The sequence below is a fragment of the Emydura macquarii genome, unplaced genomic scaffold (assembly GCF_026122565.2).
Source record: "Emydura macquarii macquarii isolate MOO-44397 ecotype Brisbane River unplaced genomic scaffold, CSIRO-AGI_Emac_v2 contig_2452, whole genome shotgun sequence".
NCBI lineage: Eukaryota > Metazoa > Chordata > Testudines > Chelidae > Emydura > Emydura macquarii.
The window spans coordinates 1594539-1611482 of NW_027132589.1; the positions used below are offsets into that span (position 1 = coordinate 1594539).

The 16944-nt window shown below is 34.6% G+C and overlaps 1 protein-coding gene across 2 annotated transcripts in view; it reads left to right on the top strand.

Annotated features, from left to right (window-relative positions):
* The window catches only part of EXOC2 (exocyst complex component 2), a 188623-nt gene that overhangs the window by 111382 nt on the left and 60297 nt on the right, over positions 1-16944 (top strand). For both annotated transcript variants that reach the window (XM_067562594.1, XM_067562595.1), the window contains exons 17-22: positions 3522-3583; positions 10122-10202; positions 11441-11500; positions 12505-12566; positions 14020-14086; positions 16475-16591. In XM_067562594.1, the coding sequence (XP_067418695.1) occupies positions 3522-3583; positions 10122-10202; positions 11441-11500; positions 12505-12566; positions 14020-14086; positions 16475-16591 (449 nt within the window). The remainder of the gene's footprint in view (positions 1-3521; positions 3584-10121; positions 10203-11440; positions 11501-12504; positions 12567-14019; positions 14087-16474; positions 16592-16944) is intronic.

Consider the following 16944-nt stretch of genomic DNA (forward strand, 5'->3'; position numbering starts at 1 on the left):
CTCGTTCCCTGTATTATGAGCCTTTTTATCCCTTTATTATAAGGCAGACACTTCTTTCACTAGGTTATAGTGTTTTTTCCAAATTGGGCAAGTTTTAATTTATTTGTACTTTTTGTCATGACAGAGCTATTCCATACAGAGAATCAGCATTATTACTATTCTGCTCTGTAATTTTAGTTCAAGCTTGGGTATTCTTTTCTAAAAGAGCACATCTTCAAAACTTTACACAATATTTTAGTTGCAATTTTATGAGGAATATCCATCCTCTGTCTCTAGAGTCTTATTTAGCTCTTTGGGGTCATAGATTTTAAGGCCAACCAGAACCATTAGTTCATCTAGTGTAACAGAGGTTGTAGAATTTCAGAGAGTTATCCCTGTAGTGAGCCCAGTAACTTGTGATTAACTAAAGCATGTTTTCCAGAAAGAAATCTAGATTTCAGGAGCTGGAACATTCGCAGTTTCCCTTGGTAGTTTGTTCTAATGGTTAATCATCCTCGCTGTTTAAAAAATAAAAGTGCTTTATTTCTAATTTGAATTTGTCTAGCTTTTAACTTCTAGCTATGGGTTTTTGTGATGCCTTACTCTGCTAGATTAAAGAGCCCTTTATTACTCAGTTTTCTCTTCCTGTGAAGGTACTCGTACACAGTATTCAAGTGTCCTCTTGAACTTTTGATAAATTATACACATTGAGCTCCTTCAGTCTCTCACTGTAAGGTATTTTTTCCAGCCTTCAAATCACTTTTGTGGTTCTTTTCTGCACCCTCTCCAATTTTTCAACATTTTTTTTAGATCTGGTCACCAGCACTGGATGCATTATTCCTGTATTGGTCTCACCAATACTATATGCAGAGGTAAAATCACTTCCCTGTTCATTCTCATGACGTCCCTGTTTATGAATCCAAGGTTCGCATTAGCCCTTTTGGCCAGACCATTGCACTGAGAGCTCACATTCAGTTGTTTGTCCACTAAATCCTTATCAGTCACTGCTTTACAGGATACAGTCCTCCATTCTATAGATATGGTCTACATTCTTTGGTCCTAGATGTATTACCTTGCATTTGGGTTAATTCAAACACTCTGTATGATTGTTCTCTCCTCATCAGTATTTATCATTCTGTTAGTCTTTGTCATATGCAACTTTTATCCACAATAATTTTGTTTACTTCCAGATTACTCAGAAAAATATTGATTAGCATCAGATCTAAAACTGATCATTGCAGAACTTCACTAGAAATTCCCCTATTCAATGATGGTTCCCCTTTGACAACTATTTTTTGATATTTTTCAGTTAGCCAGTTGTTAATCCATTTAACGTGTGTGCTTTACTGATATTGTATAGCGCTAATTGTTTAATCAGAATGTCATGTAGTGCTAAATCAAATGCCTTATAAAAGTTCAAGTATGTTAGAGCATCTGTTCAGTTACCTTTATCAACCAAACTTGTCATCTCATTAAAAAATTAAATTTGGTTTGTTCGTTTGACAAGATCTATTTTCCATTAAACCATGTAAATTGACATAGTTATATTCCCATCCTTTAATTCTTTATTGATTGAATCCCACAGCAATTTTTCCTTTATTTTGCCTGGGATTAATTTTAGGCTAGCGGGCCTGATAATTATCTGGGTCCATCCCTCTTGTCCTTTTTGAATATTGGCCCTCATCCAATCCTCTGCAATTTTCGCAGTTTTTCAAGATGTATTAAAAATTAACATCAGTGGGCTAGAGATCTCTTTACCCAACCTTTTTCTTTCATGTGGGTCTCGTGGTGTCCAATGGTTTGATCAAACTCCTTTTGTTCTGTGATGGGCAGAATGATAGACTATGTAGACATGCTGACTAACATATGCAAAGCAATGAAGAGACCATTGAGCAAACAAACTGGAGTAAGCAGGGTCTCTCCCTGTTCCTCTAAGCAAGCTTACTCACTTTGTTACTTACTTACTTACTTTGTTACTCATCTTATACCCCAGTTGAGCAAGCACATGCTGAAGCACATACTTAAGCACATGCCTAACTTTAAGAACATGAGTAATCCTGTATGAGAAGTCAGTGGAGTTACCCACTTGCTTAAAATTAGGTGTGTGCTTTCAGTGCTTTGTTGAATCTGGACCTCTCTGAGAAGAACACCAATAATCACACCTGGTGCTTTATACTGTATAATATTTTTCATCTTCAGAATATTTTGTAAATGTTAATGATGATTTACTGCCCTTAACTAACTCTTGGTGTCTCATGCTACATTCACATTGTTGCCTATATGTATTAACTTATACACTAACTGCTCATTTAGTGCCCCTGAAATCAAGTAGAATACTTCCATTGTCTTGCCTTGATTGATTACTCTTTCATATTCTTATAAAAAGAAAACTAATCCTATTTATTAGATTTAATGGCTTTAATCTATTGTTTTTCTAATGGCCAGCCATGTAAACTCAGCTTTGACCCTGGGAATCAAGCTATTTTCTTTCCTTCTCGTGCATCATCACTGGCAATAAAGGTCATGCAAACTAAATTATGCCAATGCCAAATTAGACAATGAGGGTTGTATAAGTGTAACTGACTGGAATTTAGTAAAAAATTATTTTGATGATGCACAAGAAAGAATGTAAGCAGTTCCCTCCTTTGTATCACTGATGGATCTGAAGGTTTAAAGGGAATGAACAGCCATAAAAACAAATATAAAGTTGGCAGATTCATCGGGAAGATCTGTTGGTAACAAGTGGCTACTTTTGCATAGTTATTTTTCAGAGTAGAGTGCTTCTTGAATGTACTTCAAGACACTCCTCTGCCACAACACCTATAAATCAATCAATCAATCAAATCTACCAATTGATGATTCAGATGAAGGGTAAATGCGGGTAACCTGCAAAAGCATATAGGTACACAGACTGCACATAACTGATTGTTATATTCCTCTTCTTCCCTTCCCTTTTCCTATCCTTTTTTTGTCACTTTCTTCTTGTAAACTCTTCAGGGCCCAGACGGACTTTTCATATATGTTTGAAGACCTAACACAATGGAGTTCTGATCCTGATTGAGGACTCCCAACCCTACTATATTATAAATATTTAATATAATTATGAGAGTCTTAACACTTGTCCTGATCTCAAATTAAGTTATGTGCTTGAGGGTTTTTTTAAACAGTGTTCAGCAAGAAATAATAAGACAAACATGTTTGGATTCCCAAATATAATGCCTGTATTATGGGTACACAGCCAAGATACATCCATTTTTTTAAAAAAACTGAGGATTGTAACCATATTCCTTTAACCTCAAGCTTTCCAGTAAAAGGTGCAACTGTTGCCATGTATCATAGCTTTTGCTTCTGTAGGAGAAAAGACCAACACACTATGTGCATGTACCATTAGTCATTTGAAAAGTGGCTGAAATCTTTTAAGTATGGCCAGTATACTTATATGCCTATTCATCACACTAAGGTGCCTGTGGTTTTCTCTCTTCTGACGTTCAAAAAGATTTTTATAGTGAAACCTATCATTTTAACACCTTTTCTTTTTACAGATGTGAAGAGATTAGCTGAAAAGGAAGACTGGGTGGTTGATAATGAAGGTTTAACATCTCTGGTGGGTACACTTTGTGTGTTTTCGGGCACTCATTTTTTATGCCTGTGGTGTTGTAAGCATGACTTGTGTAAATTTTCATTTTTCTTTTCAGAAATATTAAAAGTTTTGAAGCATGTTATACATTTACTTCTATTTACATATTTGTATGCATATATATTTTTAAATAATTAAAATATTGTACAAAATAAAACATCAATTCCCATCTAAAGTGGGTTAGAATTTAGGGTGAAGCGAGATTAAACCTCTTAGTGAGGTCTTTCTGCCTTCTCTCCGCTCACTTACTCAAATGTTCATAGTAGGGCTATCAATTAATTGCAGTTTTAATCACATTGTTAAACAATAATGTAATACCAATATAAATTATCAATATTTTTTAATGTTTTTCTACATTTTTAAATTTATTGATTTCAATTACAATACAAAGTATACAGTGCTCACTTTATTATTTTTATTACAAATATTTGCACTGTAAAAAAGATAAAAGGAATAGTATTTTTCAATTCACCTCATACAAGTCCACTCAGTCCTACTTCTTGTTCAACCAATCTCTAAGACAAACAAGTTTGTTTGCAGTTTGGGAGATAATGTTGCCTGCTTCTTACTTACAATGTCACCTGAGAGTGAGAACAGGCATTCACATGGCACTGCTGTAGGTGGTGTTGCAAGGTATTCACGTGCCAGATATGCTGAACATTCATATGCCCCATTATGCTTTGACTTGTAGGCTCTAAAGTTTTACATTGTTTTGTTTTTGAGCACAGTTATTAGAAAAAAGTAATAATTCTACATTTATAATTGTACTTGCATGATAGAGATTGCACTATAGTACTTTTATGAGTTGAATTTAAAAATAGTATTTCTTTTGTTTATCTTTTACAGTGTTTGTAATAAAAAATAATAAAGTGAGCACTGTACACTTTGTATTCTCTGTTGAAATTCATATGAATATATTTGAAAATTTAGAAAAACATCCAAAAATATTTATAATAAATTTAAATTGGTATTCTATTATTGCTTAACAGTGCAATTAATTGCGATTATTTTTTTTTAATTGTTTGACAGCCCTAATTCAGACAGCTATAAATCCTGTCACAAAATCAAAGGCTTCTTTTCTTCTTCTTTCATCTTTTCCCACTTTCAAGATTTATTTTTCATCTCGTGGATTTTCGTACATGTGTCAATGAGCATAAGCACAGTCCAGAGTAGTTTTGAAAACTAGGTAAATTTCAGTTTATGGATGGGATTTTCAAAAGCAGTGTCTTCAGTCCCAGTGCTGCAGAGCCATATGCGAGTAATCTTTACTTATGTGAGTAGCCATTCATGTCAGTGGGACTACAAACATGAGTAAAGACTACTTGTGTGAGTAAAGCTTTGCTAGATTGGGTCCTTCAATTTGAGTAGAATGTAAAGAAAGATATAGGGGAAGAAGCTAGGTGTGTATTTAAATTGAGCGCGTTGGTTTTTTTTAATGTATCCCTCTATAGTTATTACTGTCCTTCCTTAGTAAGATTATGTTGTTTTGTTTGTTTTAAAGTTTCTTTTGTGCCTATGGATGCTCTGCTGAGTTTCTTTTCTCAGGTTGTGACAAGTTCAGTATACATCACAGTGCTTCATAACTTAAAGGGATTGTTACCATGGAAGCTGGGCTGTAGTGGATATAAAAAGTTGCTTTTCTGGTATAATGAGAAATTTAACTGAGAGGCAAGTAATTTAGGAGTTTGCTCACAGGCACACAATAAATAACTTGAAACCAGATTCAAACAAATTAGCGAGGTGCTTTTGGGAAAGGAATAGTAATGACTAATGGCTAAAACATGACAGGCACATAGTAGGCATGACTTAAAAACAATCTGAAAAAGCAAAAATGGCTGTGGGAGGACTGTGCTTTGTGTATATTATATAAGACAGTAGGCCACCTCTGTGGTGATGTGCTTGTTTGTTACTATAAATATGTTTGAATGAAGTTGAGGAGGAGGGTATGAAGCATTCCAGATGTACATAATGTGGGAAGGAGTGTTGTCTGGTGATTAAAGCAGAGTACCGAGAGTCATGACTTCTGGGTTTAATTCTCAATTGCCACTGACTCATTCTGTGACCTTGGGCAAGTCCCTTAACCTTTCTGATTTTCTTTTTATTCATTAGTAAAGTGGAAAGAACTTACCTAACTTACAGAAGCTTTTGGTGCTAGAAGCTTTGCCGTATCTTAAAATTAATTTTGTACAAAAGTGGGGACAGGAGTAGTTTATGCCCTCAATGGGGAATCCTTCAAGGCAGAAGTGGAAGTTAAACTCCCATCAACTTTCAGTGGACATTGGTTGCCTAACTGCTTTTCGAGCTTTTGAAAATCTTCCCCATCATTTTTTTATTTTTGCGAGGACAAGTTTTTTAATATTAAAAATAATTGTAAAATCTTATTACAAACTATGATTTGAGTTCCCAGCCATATGAAACAGTTTGTCTGTAGACATCCTATTTTCATCTTGTCTAAGAGAAGTAGCTTATAAACTCTCCTGTGCTTTGATCAATTTTCTGTGAATTTTATTTTTTGTTTTGACTTTGGATATAGTAGAACTCTTTCCCTGTACTCTGTCAATTTACTGGTTTTGGTTTTTTAATGCTTCAATTTTTTGCAAATCATTTATTTTCTTAGGGCTTAATCCAAAACTCTTCAAGCAGTTCTCAGTACCTGTCAGCTCCCAGTTAAAGTCAATAGGAGTGTTAAGTGTTATGCATCTCTCAGAAGGGTCAAGCACGTCAAATAAAAAAAAAGTTACTGTTGAACTTACGTTGATTAAGTATGTGCGTAATATATATATATATATATTTTAATTATATATGTATAATAAAAAAATTATTTTTCATTAGCACTTTCTTTAGTACAAAACCAGATTAACTGACCAAGCTATGGTTCCAATCCTTCACTGAACACCACGTGAGCACAGGGGTCTCAGATCTCAGTGTAGGATTGGGGTTTATATTTTGTATCAGATATGGAATTTTGTTGAATGCATCATTCTGTAGCTCCTCACAGTTCTAGCCTAAAAACTTTCCATTGCTTATGCTATCTCCCTTGACTCTTTTGAATGAAACATCCTTACAAGTATTTTATGATCTCTTGTGCAGTATTAATACTCCTCACTTATAAAAAAGCCATAAACAATGTTTAAATGAAAGGAGGTCTGCATTTTTATTTAACATTCTGGATGTATATTATTTATTCTATATCATATTCATAGAATTGCATAAAAATTGGACTGGAAGGGACCTCAATAGATGGTCTGGTCTAGTCCCCTGCACTGAGGCATGACTAAGTGTTATCTACACCAGTGATACGCAGACTGAGACTCACGAGCTGCAAGTGCCTCTTTAATGTGTCTGCTGCGGCTCTTTGCAGCATGGTATTAAAACACTGTGATTTAATTATTAACCAATCAGGATGCTTTTACTATGTTGTTAATCAATTGTTGTTGATAAAATAATACTACTTTGTCAGTCATTTTGGTGTGAGAATTATATATAAAAATATAAATAGTAAATGAAACAATGAATTCACACTACTGTGGCTTTTTTGCGTAATGCTGATCGCTAATTTGGCTCCTGAACCACTGAGGAGTATCACTGATCTAAACCATCCCTAGACAGGTGTTTGTCTAACCTGTTCCTAAAAACTTCTAGTGATGGAGATTCCACAACCTCCCTACATAATTTGTTCCAGTGCTTAACTACCCTGACAGTTAGGAAGTTTTTCCAAGTGTTTAACCTAAATCTCTCTTGCTGCAATTTTTCCATTATTTCTTGTCTTGCCCTCAGTGATTAAGGAGAACAATTGATCAGCCTCCTCTTTACGTAGTTGAAAACCGTTATCATGTCTCTCCTCAGAATTCTCTTCTCCAGACTAAACACATCCAATTTTTTCAATCCTTCCTCATGAGTCATGTTTTCTAGACCTTTAATCATTTTTGTTGCTCTCCTCTTGACTTTCTCCACATCTTTCCTGAACTGTGGTACCCAGAACTGCACACAGTACTCCAGTTGAGACCTTACCAGTGCTGAGTAGAGTGGAAGAATTGCATCTCATGTCTTGCTTACAACACTCCTACTAAGACATCCCAGAATGATGTTCACTTTTTTTGTGACAGTATTACATTGTTGGCTCCTATAGTTTGTGATCCACTATAACCACTAGATCCTTTTCATTATTTCTCCTCCCTAGGCAGTCATTTCACATTTTGTATTTGTGCAATTGATTATTCCTTCGTACATGTAATACTTTGCATTTGTCCTTATTGAATTTCATCCTATTTACTTCAGACCATTTCTCCAGTTTGTCAAGATAATTTTGAATTCTAATCCTGTCCTTCAAATTCCTTGCAATCCCTCTCAAATTGGTATCATCCACAAACTGAAGAAGTACTCTCTATGCCATTATCCAAATCATTCATATTAATTTCAGCATGGTAAAAAAAAAAAAAAAAAAAGAGGTCCTTTATTTTTCTCACGGCTGAAGCTGTCTATTTCTGCCAAGTCAATGTCAAATGGTATAGTCCAAATATGTGTAAATCCTTCCTCACCCCCATCTCACCAATATAAATAGAGAATCTATAGACCTGGCCTGTGTGCTTTGGCAATTCAGATGTAGTTTCAACGGACATTTTGGAATCACCTCATCCTTTAGTCAAGACCAAGATAACTATTTCCTTTGTGGGGAAAATCACTTATTAACAGTAAGACAGAACACATTGCCTTTTGAGTATCAGTTTTAGTTAAATGTTTTTTCTAAACATGCAAGAATATTAGGCAATGTTCTCTGGTCATTTCAATCTAGACCAGTGTCCGATTTACTTCTTCCATTTAGGGTTTGCATACTGGTCATTCTTTTGTACAACTTATAACTCTAAACAAAATCTTATTAGTGCTTTATTACCATGCACCAAAGCTATATCCACACTAGGACTTTTTGCAAAATTTTTCTACCAGTTTAGCTCTGCCAGCAGCAGAAACAATGGAAGACGTGCTAGTGTATGTGGATCTTTAGGGAACTACCACTGTCTTAAGCATGAGATCATCTAGTTCTGTTCAGAGCATGACACGGTGCTTAAAATATTGGTAGTTTCTGATGCCTTGTCTATATATGTGATCTCCTTGTTGCTACCACTGGTGGATCTGAATCAATTGTAGTAATGATGGGAAACATTAGCAAAATTTCTGAGGGTAAACAAGGACAGAGAGGCCCTTGGTGACAGCTTAAGCTTAAACTATATGTGTAAAATGCATGCAAGAAAATCAGTTATTAACATCCTCAATATTTATACAGCAGTTAAAACATATATTGGGACACTGTTGTCAGAAATCTGTAATGGGACTGTAATGCACAAAGGTTAATGTACAGAGAAGCTTTATTATTTTCATCTCCTCAGCCAATAAAAATCTACATGAGAACAAAAATAAAAGGAGCAGCACTTTCCTTTTCTACTGAAAGTATGCCCTCTTTATGCCCAATTAGCTCTTTTTCTGTGCTGTCTGCCTTCAAGAGCTTGTTCTAAAATTAATAAATATGTAGCATTTTAGTATAATACTTTAGATTTTCAAAGGGCTCTATAGGTATTAGTCAGTTCTTATGACACCTATGTGAGGTGGATAAGTGTTATCCTAATATCACAGGTAAGGGAAACTGAAGTTAAGTGACTTACTCTAAGCTACACAGAGGGTAAAGGACAGAATAAGGACTTTAGCGCAGAAGTTTCTGGCTCCCAGCTTTGAACCAAATCAATTCGATTAGTGTTCCATGGAGATAGCTTAGTCATTTTCATGTTCCCTTCCAGAAACACAGTTTCCCACCTAATGCCATAAAGTAGTCTCAACGAGAGTGACACAATACCAAGCAAGAGAGGAGGGCAAGAGAAGATTGGTTAACAGGAATAATGCTACAAATTCATTTGCATCTAGATTTATACGCCACAATAGCTATATAACTTTATTTTTTCAGCAAGTTTCCATGCCATTTTTATTTTTGCAAGTATCAAAGCAATTTTTGAATAGACAAAGCAGCCTTACTTCCTAATCAGTCCACTCCTTGTTGTTGATTTTCATTATAGTGAAATCATAATGGTGAATTTGATGTCCTAGGATGGCTCTGTTAAATTTAGATCCTGGTCCTATTAGCCAGTGGGACTTCTGCTGTTGACTAGAATGGGTCTGGAATTTTACCCCAAGTGAGTAGCCATGCATGCAATCACAAACGAAGTATAAGAACTTCACTAAAGCTTAACGCAAAGAAACCATTCAGTGGGGGAACCTCTCGTTCAGACACTTGCAAAGAAAATTGATCTGTGTAATTATTTTTGTTTGCTTTGGTATGAAAGTACCTCATTAAAACAAGGACTTTCTGAAATGTATGTATCATGTAATTTGTGGCTTTTCCACTTTGGATCAGTAAAAATGAGTATCTTCTGTTACTGTAAAAATATTTGTATATTAGTAGTTTGTATAGTATACATTGCACATTCATTTAAGAACTCAAAAATCTTTTTACTTTCAGCCATCCCAGTTTGAACAGTGCATTGTGCAGTCCTTACAGTCACTCAAAAGTATTCTGGACTGCAAACCTGGAGAGGCCAGTGTAAGTCTTTTAAATATACTTTATTTTCTTTCCTCATGTGTAAATTGTTATTAGATTTAAAAGCAATTACTGTATAAATATGTTTTCATTATGTATTACTAGTGTTAGTGAATGATAGAGAGGCTGTTAAAAATGAATTAAGAAATTACTCAAGTTTCACAATATTTTTCTTTCAGTTTGACAAAAAAAAAGCCCTTGCAATATTGAGTCAGTTTTCCAATTGCACTCAGATTGCCTTTAGTTTGGGCGGGGGGGAAGTGAACTGTATTTATTTATTTATTTATTTATTTATATATTATATTTTCCCCTTTTTTGGTGGAAAAATGCTATGACCTGTAGCTTTCAAATGGCAGTAGGTATGATCTTACAATGCAAGCACCTTGGAGAGACAGTTACAAATACATATCACCATTTATACTTCACTCAGGACATAACTCAATCCTTTGTTTTTCCTACTCCAGTATGTCACAGGATAAAGTGTTACCCCCGTTCATTTACTGCCTTGGGGCCCTGATCCCACAAGGTCTGAGCAATTCCCATTGACTTCAGGAAGACATGAAATCACTCTTCAGGAGATGCTTAGCATCTCATAGGATTGGGATCTTCGTGAGGGTGTTGTTGCTCTCTTCTTCTTTGTCTCATATATGACTAAGATATCCTATTCCTCCAACGAGGGTTCATCATAAGAATCCAAAAGGGAATAATACTTTACGATTAATCCGTCCCCATGACATGAATTTCACATACTAACAAAGGTTATCTTGAGAAATCCCGAGAGCTTCTACTATAATCCTATTCTCTGTTCTCTCTTCAGCTTCACTAGATTTCCCCTTTCCTATATGTTTCTACAAACCTTTTTCTTCAAGTTTTTGTGACATACAGTATGAAGGAAATCTAGCTATTACTTTCTCTTCAGCTCACTTATTCTTTCTCCCACCTTTTTTTCCATCACAGTTTCACTTTCATGGTATGGAGAACTGAAATTATCCACATCATGTGCCAATAATTATTCCCATCATTGTGTAACCCATTCAGTATAGACACCCACACCCCTATCCATTGTGCTTGTTCATTGGATTTGTTCTATCAGCCAATCTTTTTTCCCTGGGGATTCTCACAAAAGCAGTGTAACTGGAGAGACTAGCTTTAATATTTTATGACTCTTCCCTTTCCTCACTTCCTTTCGAAGAAGGTCTTCTAAAGCTGTTCCACTGAAGTTTATATGGTTGTTTCTTCAGGTTTTCCAGCAACATAAAACACAGGAGGATGTGTGCCAGCTAAGCATTGGTATCATGCAGGTAATTTAAAAATGGAATTGGGGGCATAAATAAGTAACTAAGGGCTTACTTAGTATCCATCCCTCTCAAAAAGTCATAAACGGTGATAAGATGTCAGGTATCATTTAATTCGTATAATCCAAACATAAGTGTTATCTTAACTTCAGATTACAGTAATTCTTAAGAATAATGCTTCCTGTGGTTTAAGGCCCTGATTCATCAGAGCACCTAAACACATGTTTAACTTCAAGCATATACTTGAAGCACTTGCTTAACTTCCAGCCTTTTCTGGGTTATTAATTATACATTTAAAAGATTAGCTTAACATTCTGTTGCAAAGATCACTGGTTTCTAATATGAAGCTAAGGGCTAGCTCCTGAGCTGGTCTATATTGGCGTAGCTCAGTTGCAGTCAGTGGAGCGATGACAGTTTACAGCTGAGGAACTGGCCCATAGTTTCATATTAGAAACCAGCATTATTTGCAACAAAAGTTTGTTAATCTTTTAAATATATACTAATAACTCAGAAAATAATTTAAAATAATACAGCAATACCGAGCAGTTTTAACAATTGTTTATATTGTGGTATCAAGGGAAATGTTACAAATCAGATCAAAGAAATGGTGCTTAATGGTGCTTAAGAGATGTTTGCCTTGAGGTCTCTGTTTAAGCACTTTAAAGCCATTAAAGATACGTTCATTACAAACCAATGGACTCCAGTCCTATGATTTCAATCCTGATTTGGAAGGTCATGTAGCAAGATGAGAGAGAGTACAAAGAAATAGCGCAGATTCTTTTCCACAGAAAAACAAAGGCTAACAAGGTAAAGAAAAGATTTGCTGGACTTAATTTAAAATGCCACTGTTCTCAGTTATTTGAGGTTTAAGAAAATTAGGGTAGTTTTGATTATTTGCTTAAGTCAGGTGCAGTTAAAAATGCAGTTAAGAAAAGTTAAAATATTTACAGTTTTGTACCAGTAGTTAAGCTCTGATGAAAAATTCAGAATTTTTTTTAATCATTTGATAGGTTTTTATAGATTGTCTGGAACAACTGAGCACCAAACCTGATGGTGATGTAGATACTACACAGTAAGTAAAAGTAACACAGTTGGAATCTGAAGAAGTGAGTTGCAGCCCACGAAAGTTTATGCCCGCAGAAATTTGTTAGTCTTTAAGGTGCTACAGGATTCTCATTGTTTTTACGGTTGGAATACTTGAAGTTGCAAATTTCAACATAAAGTTGTTTGTTTTTTACTACATGGTTTTCCTCACCAGTATTTCTCTGATATTTGTATTTAAAATAGCTTTTATGAACAATTTTGGCTCTGACCAAAAATGCTATTAAGCCAAGTAGAATGTTTCTATACCAAAAAAATGAGATACTGATATTGAATAAGATAATGAAATATGATGAATAAAAAAAGTTGTTTTCTTAGTAGCTATTGTAATGCTTAATGAAAGATATCTTATTCAAAATCCCTCAGCTTGATTTCCAAAGGGAATCTTTCTAAAGGTTGTAACTGTTACACCAGACCAGCACGTTTTTTGTTTTATGTTCTAATGGTAAAATCTGTGCCTGGTGGTTTTGTCATAGCTTTAGCTTCTAAGTAGTTTCTATGAAAGAAGTTGCCATTGTCACTGAATAACATCTACTGATTGGGAATGGTATTTGCCTTACTTTGCCATCCTTCTTTGGCATGTTCCTAACTCTATCAACATATCTACTAAATTGTTGACAATTTTGCTTTTATTCCATGAACCACTAATTTCAGAGATTTAAGGGGTCATGAGAACTTGAATTTCTAAGGTAAATTAGAAATTTACCTTGGTAAATCTAAGAAACCGAAAATATTGCTTGGCTTTGCCAGGTTGTTTAAGACAAGAATTAAAACTGACTCCCGAAGGACCACCACCTACTCGGTTAACCTTTAGTTGGTGTGTAAGAGTAGGGAACAGAAACTATTTTATTGCAAATCAAAGGAAGTGCAGAAAGGTGAGACTCTGCCCTCCCTCAACATGATTGATAGAATGGCAATACATGTTCCCAAAGCTTTTGATCTATTTGTGGGTGATTTAGAAAAGCTTTACAATTCATTCTTCCTTCTATTCCATGGTCTGAGATGCTTTGACACAGCACTGCAACTTTTTCTATAGGCTTTTCAGCTGAACCCAGTATTACAGCTGGTCAGAACATGTTCGACAGAATATTTTTCATCAAAGCCAAATTGATTTTGATGAGATTTTAGACAGAAAGGTCTCTAGATTCTTGGTGGGCTGACTGACTCTCGGGGAGAGAGACCAGAATTGAAGACGAGATATTTTTGATCCAAAAATGGAAATTTAGACCCAATTCCATTTTGCAAATACATTCAAAAGGTTTTGTTTTTTGTTCCATGTGGAACCTTGTTCTGCATGTCACGACCTCAAAAGTTGTCGAGAAATGGAATTGTTGTTCTCCAGCCAGAACACATCATAGCTGATTTAGTAAACGCTTAGTGTAAAAAAGAATATTATCTTATTCACCTTTTCAAAATATTTTCAGTCTTTCAGTTGATGTTTCATCTCCTGATTTATTTGGAAGCATTCACGAAGACTCTAGTTTATCTTCCGTAAGTGTGGCTTCTAGTTAAAATGTCTTATTGGGGTAAAATTAAATGTTGAATAAGGCTTTTATCTTTTTACTGTATGTGTTTTGTAAAGCGCTTGTGTATTCCAAAGTCACTTTTTTAAAAATAACATAAAACTTTACTAACTGCAAGGTTATCAGAAAAGCTGATATTAATAATGTTCTCTCTGAGCTTTGAATTGATGGGTATTCAGTGCATTATTTCCTACAGATTCTTACTCAGGAATTCTATTTAAAAAAAAAAAAAAGGCTTGGAGCCAGGTACTCAGCAGGTATAATTTGATTTTGCTCTATTGAAGTCAATGAAGGTAGCACTAATTTACACCAATTTAGGATCTGACCCTTGATATTTAGTTAAAACTCAAGTGAGAATAGCCATATCTCTAAAACATATCACTAATTTTTAGAACATAGAGATAAATTTATATAATAATGTAGTTTGTTTTCGGAAGTCCCGTTACACATAGTAAAATTTATTGTGAACAAGAGACTGGAAAAAGTTGCTTTTTCATAAAATTCCTAAGATTGCATTTTATTTTATGCAATTTGCACTCCTAGTTATTTGAACTAATGCATTCTTGTAGAGTATATGCCCCCAACACAAGGGCTATTGAAACATATGAAGTTATGCCCCTCAGAGAATGAATTCAAAGCTTCTATTATGTGTGTAATAATGTATTTCCTGCAGAATTTAGACATCATCAAAGGCCCAACCTTACAGCCCTTACTTTCATGAGTAGTGTCACTGCAGTTAGTGAACAAAGACTTCTTGGATCAGATCCAGAGTTTTAAATGTGAAACTTAATAATAATTTAGTACTTATATCATTTTAATTTTCCAAGTACTGTTAGTTAAAATTAGTTAACTGCTATCAACCTATTTTATTGTCCTATGTTATCAGTCTGTGACTTTTTGGGGCTTTTTTTCCCCAAAACAAATGGTTCAGTGCTTTTTAGCAAAAAATCATTGCCAGCAAACCATTACTTTTGACCAGCCATATCATATGGCTTATACAGTGGAAAAAATAAATTAGGTTAAAAATGATTTTGAAGCTGCAAATGAGTTATTAATAAACAAAAGTAGGAAAGAGTATTAATTTCCATAGTGTAATATATTTGGCACTTAGAACAGTTTTAATCTATAGATTTCAAAACACTACAAGTATCAGTATGGATTATTATCCCCCATTCACAGATGGAGTAGCTGAGGCACAGAGAGTAGTAGTGACTAATCTAGGATTTTTCATTGTATTTTGACAGCGTTTGTTCTTAATATTGTATATATAAATAATGGTAAATTAATCAAAGTAGTAGGCAGGTTAATGGGTACACATTTATTACACTAGTCATTGTAGTGCATTACTGGTTGATAAGACTGTTAGGAATTTATCAGGAATTGCAAAGCGCATTCTTAATAAGATACTTACTTTCTTCACACCTCATTCATCCTCGGAAATGTTCATTTTCAAAGCACTTTGCAAATGATCATCCTAAACTCTCTTCTGAGGTAGGAAAGTATTTTCCACATTTTTGAGAAGGGGAAACTGAAGAATTTAAGTGACTTGCACAAATTTGCACAAAAAGTCACCATCAGAGTTGAGTTTATAATTTGGGAGTTCCTATCTCCCAGTTACCTCCTAAGAAAAACTAGACCTTGTCTCTCTTCCAAGTATCATTTTGTTGCACCAATCTCAGGGATCAATAGTCCTGATGTCTCCTAATTCAATATCTGTTTTGAACCATATTTGATTTTTAAAACAAATAAAATAATTGGAGAGCAGAGATGACTTAGAATGTTTCAAATTATATGCAAAAATGATTTTGAGTTATGTAAGTCTTTGATTTAGTTTAATGTAGGGGATGGCAATGCATTTTTTTAAATATCTGTTTTGCTTCCTTTTGCTTGAGCATTAAAACCTAATTCTTCAGGCGGTTTCATAAGAAAGTGAACATTTTGGTTTCATTTTATGGTGGTCATCGTTTTTAAGAGGTTACTAGAAAAAAAAATTAAAATGCAGAAACCATTTCTTGGAAAGCTGTTTGTGGCTTACTTTTTGGAATGGGATCTGAATCACAGTTCTGTTTTAGTCACAGTTATTCCCGTGAATACTTTCAGACTTCAGAGCCCATAAGAAAAAGTGCCCTTATTGAATTATTGTACCCAGTGTTAACTCAGTTCTTCGAATTTCATTTACAAAACTATTTGTTAGATATAATTTATCAGCATGTTTATCACATGATCGTTGTCTTTCATGTCAACAAAACATATTCCATGATCAAAATATGTGCAAACATAATAATGCACAGTTATCCCAGATCTTTCTTTCCTGATTACTGTTCATTTTTCTTGCTTAAAACATCTCTTGCTTTAGGAGCAAAGGCTTTTAATTGTCCTCAGTAACTGCCGCTACCTGGAAAGTCATACCTTCATAAATATAGCTGAGCACTTTGAGAAACACAGCTTTCAAGGAGTTGAAAAAATAACTCAAGTAAGCAAGAATATTACAATTAAATTGCTACAGATATATCATTGCTTTGCATGGAGGGAAAGATTTTTTTCCTTTTCATAATTATTAAATTAAGTATTTGTACAACCTCCCAGAATAAATATTACTTGAACCTCCTCCTACAAGTGAATGGGACTTTAAGCATCAGTATAAAGAAACTAATAATAATGATATTTCTGTGTGTTTATGTGTGTGGTTTAAATAAGTGGAGTAGCAAATGTGACCTCTTGTTAAAGATTTGTATGTTCATAGGCAATGTTTATCTGATTTCTAAGTAAAGCTTTTTAATGTCACTGTTTTCTTGATGCAAAGAATAAAAAAGATCATAATCTCAA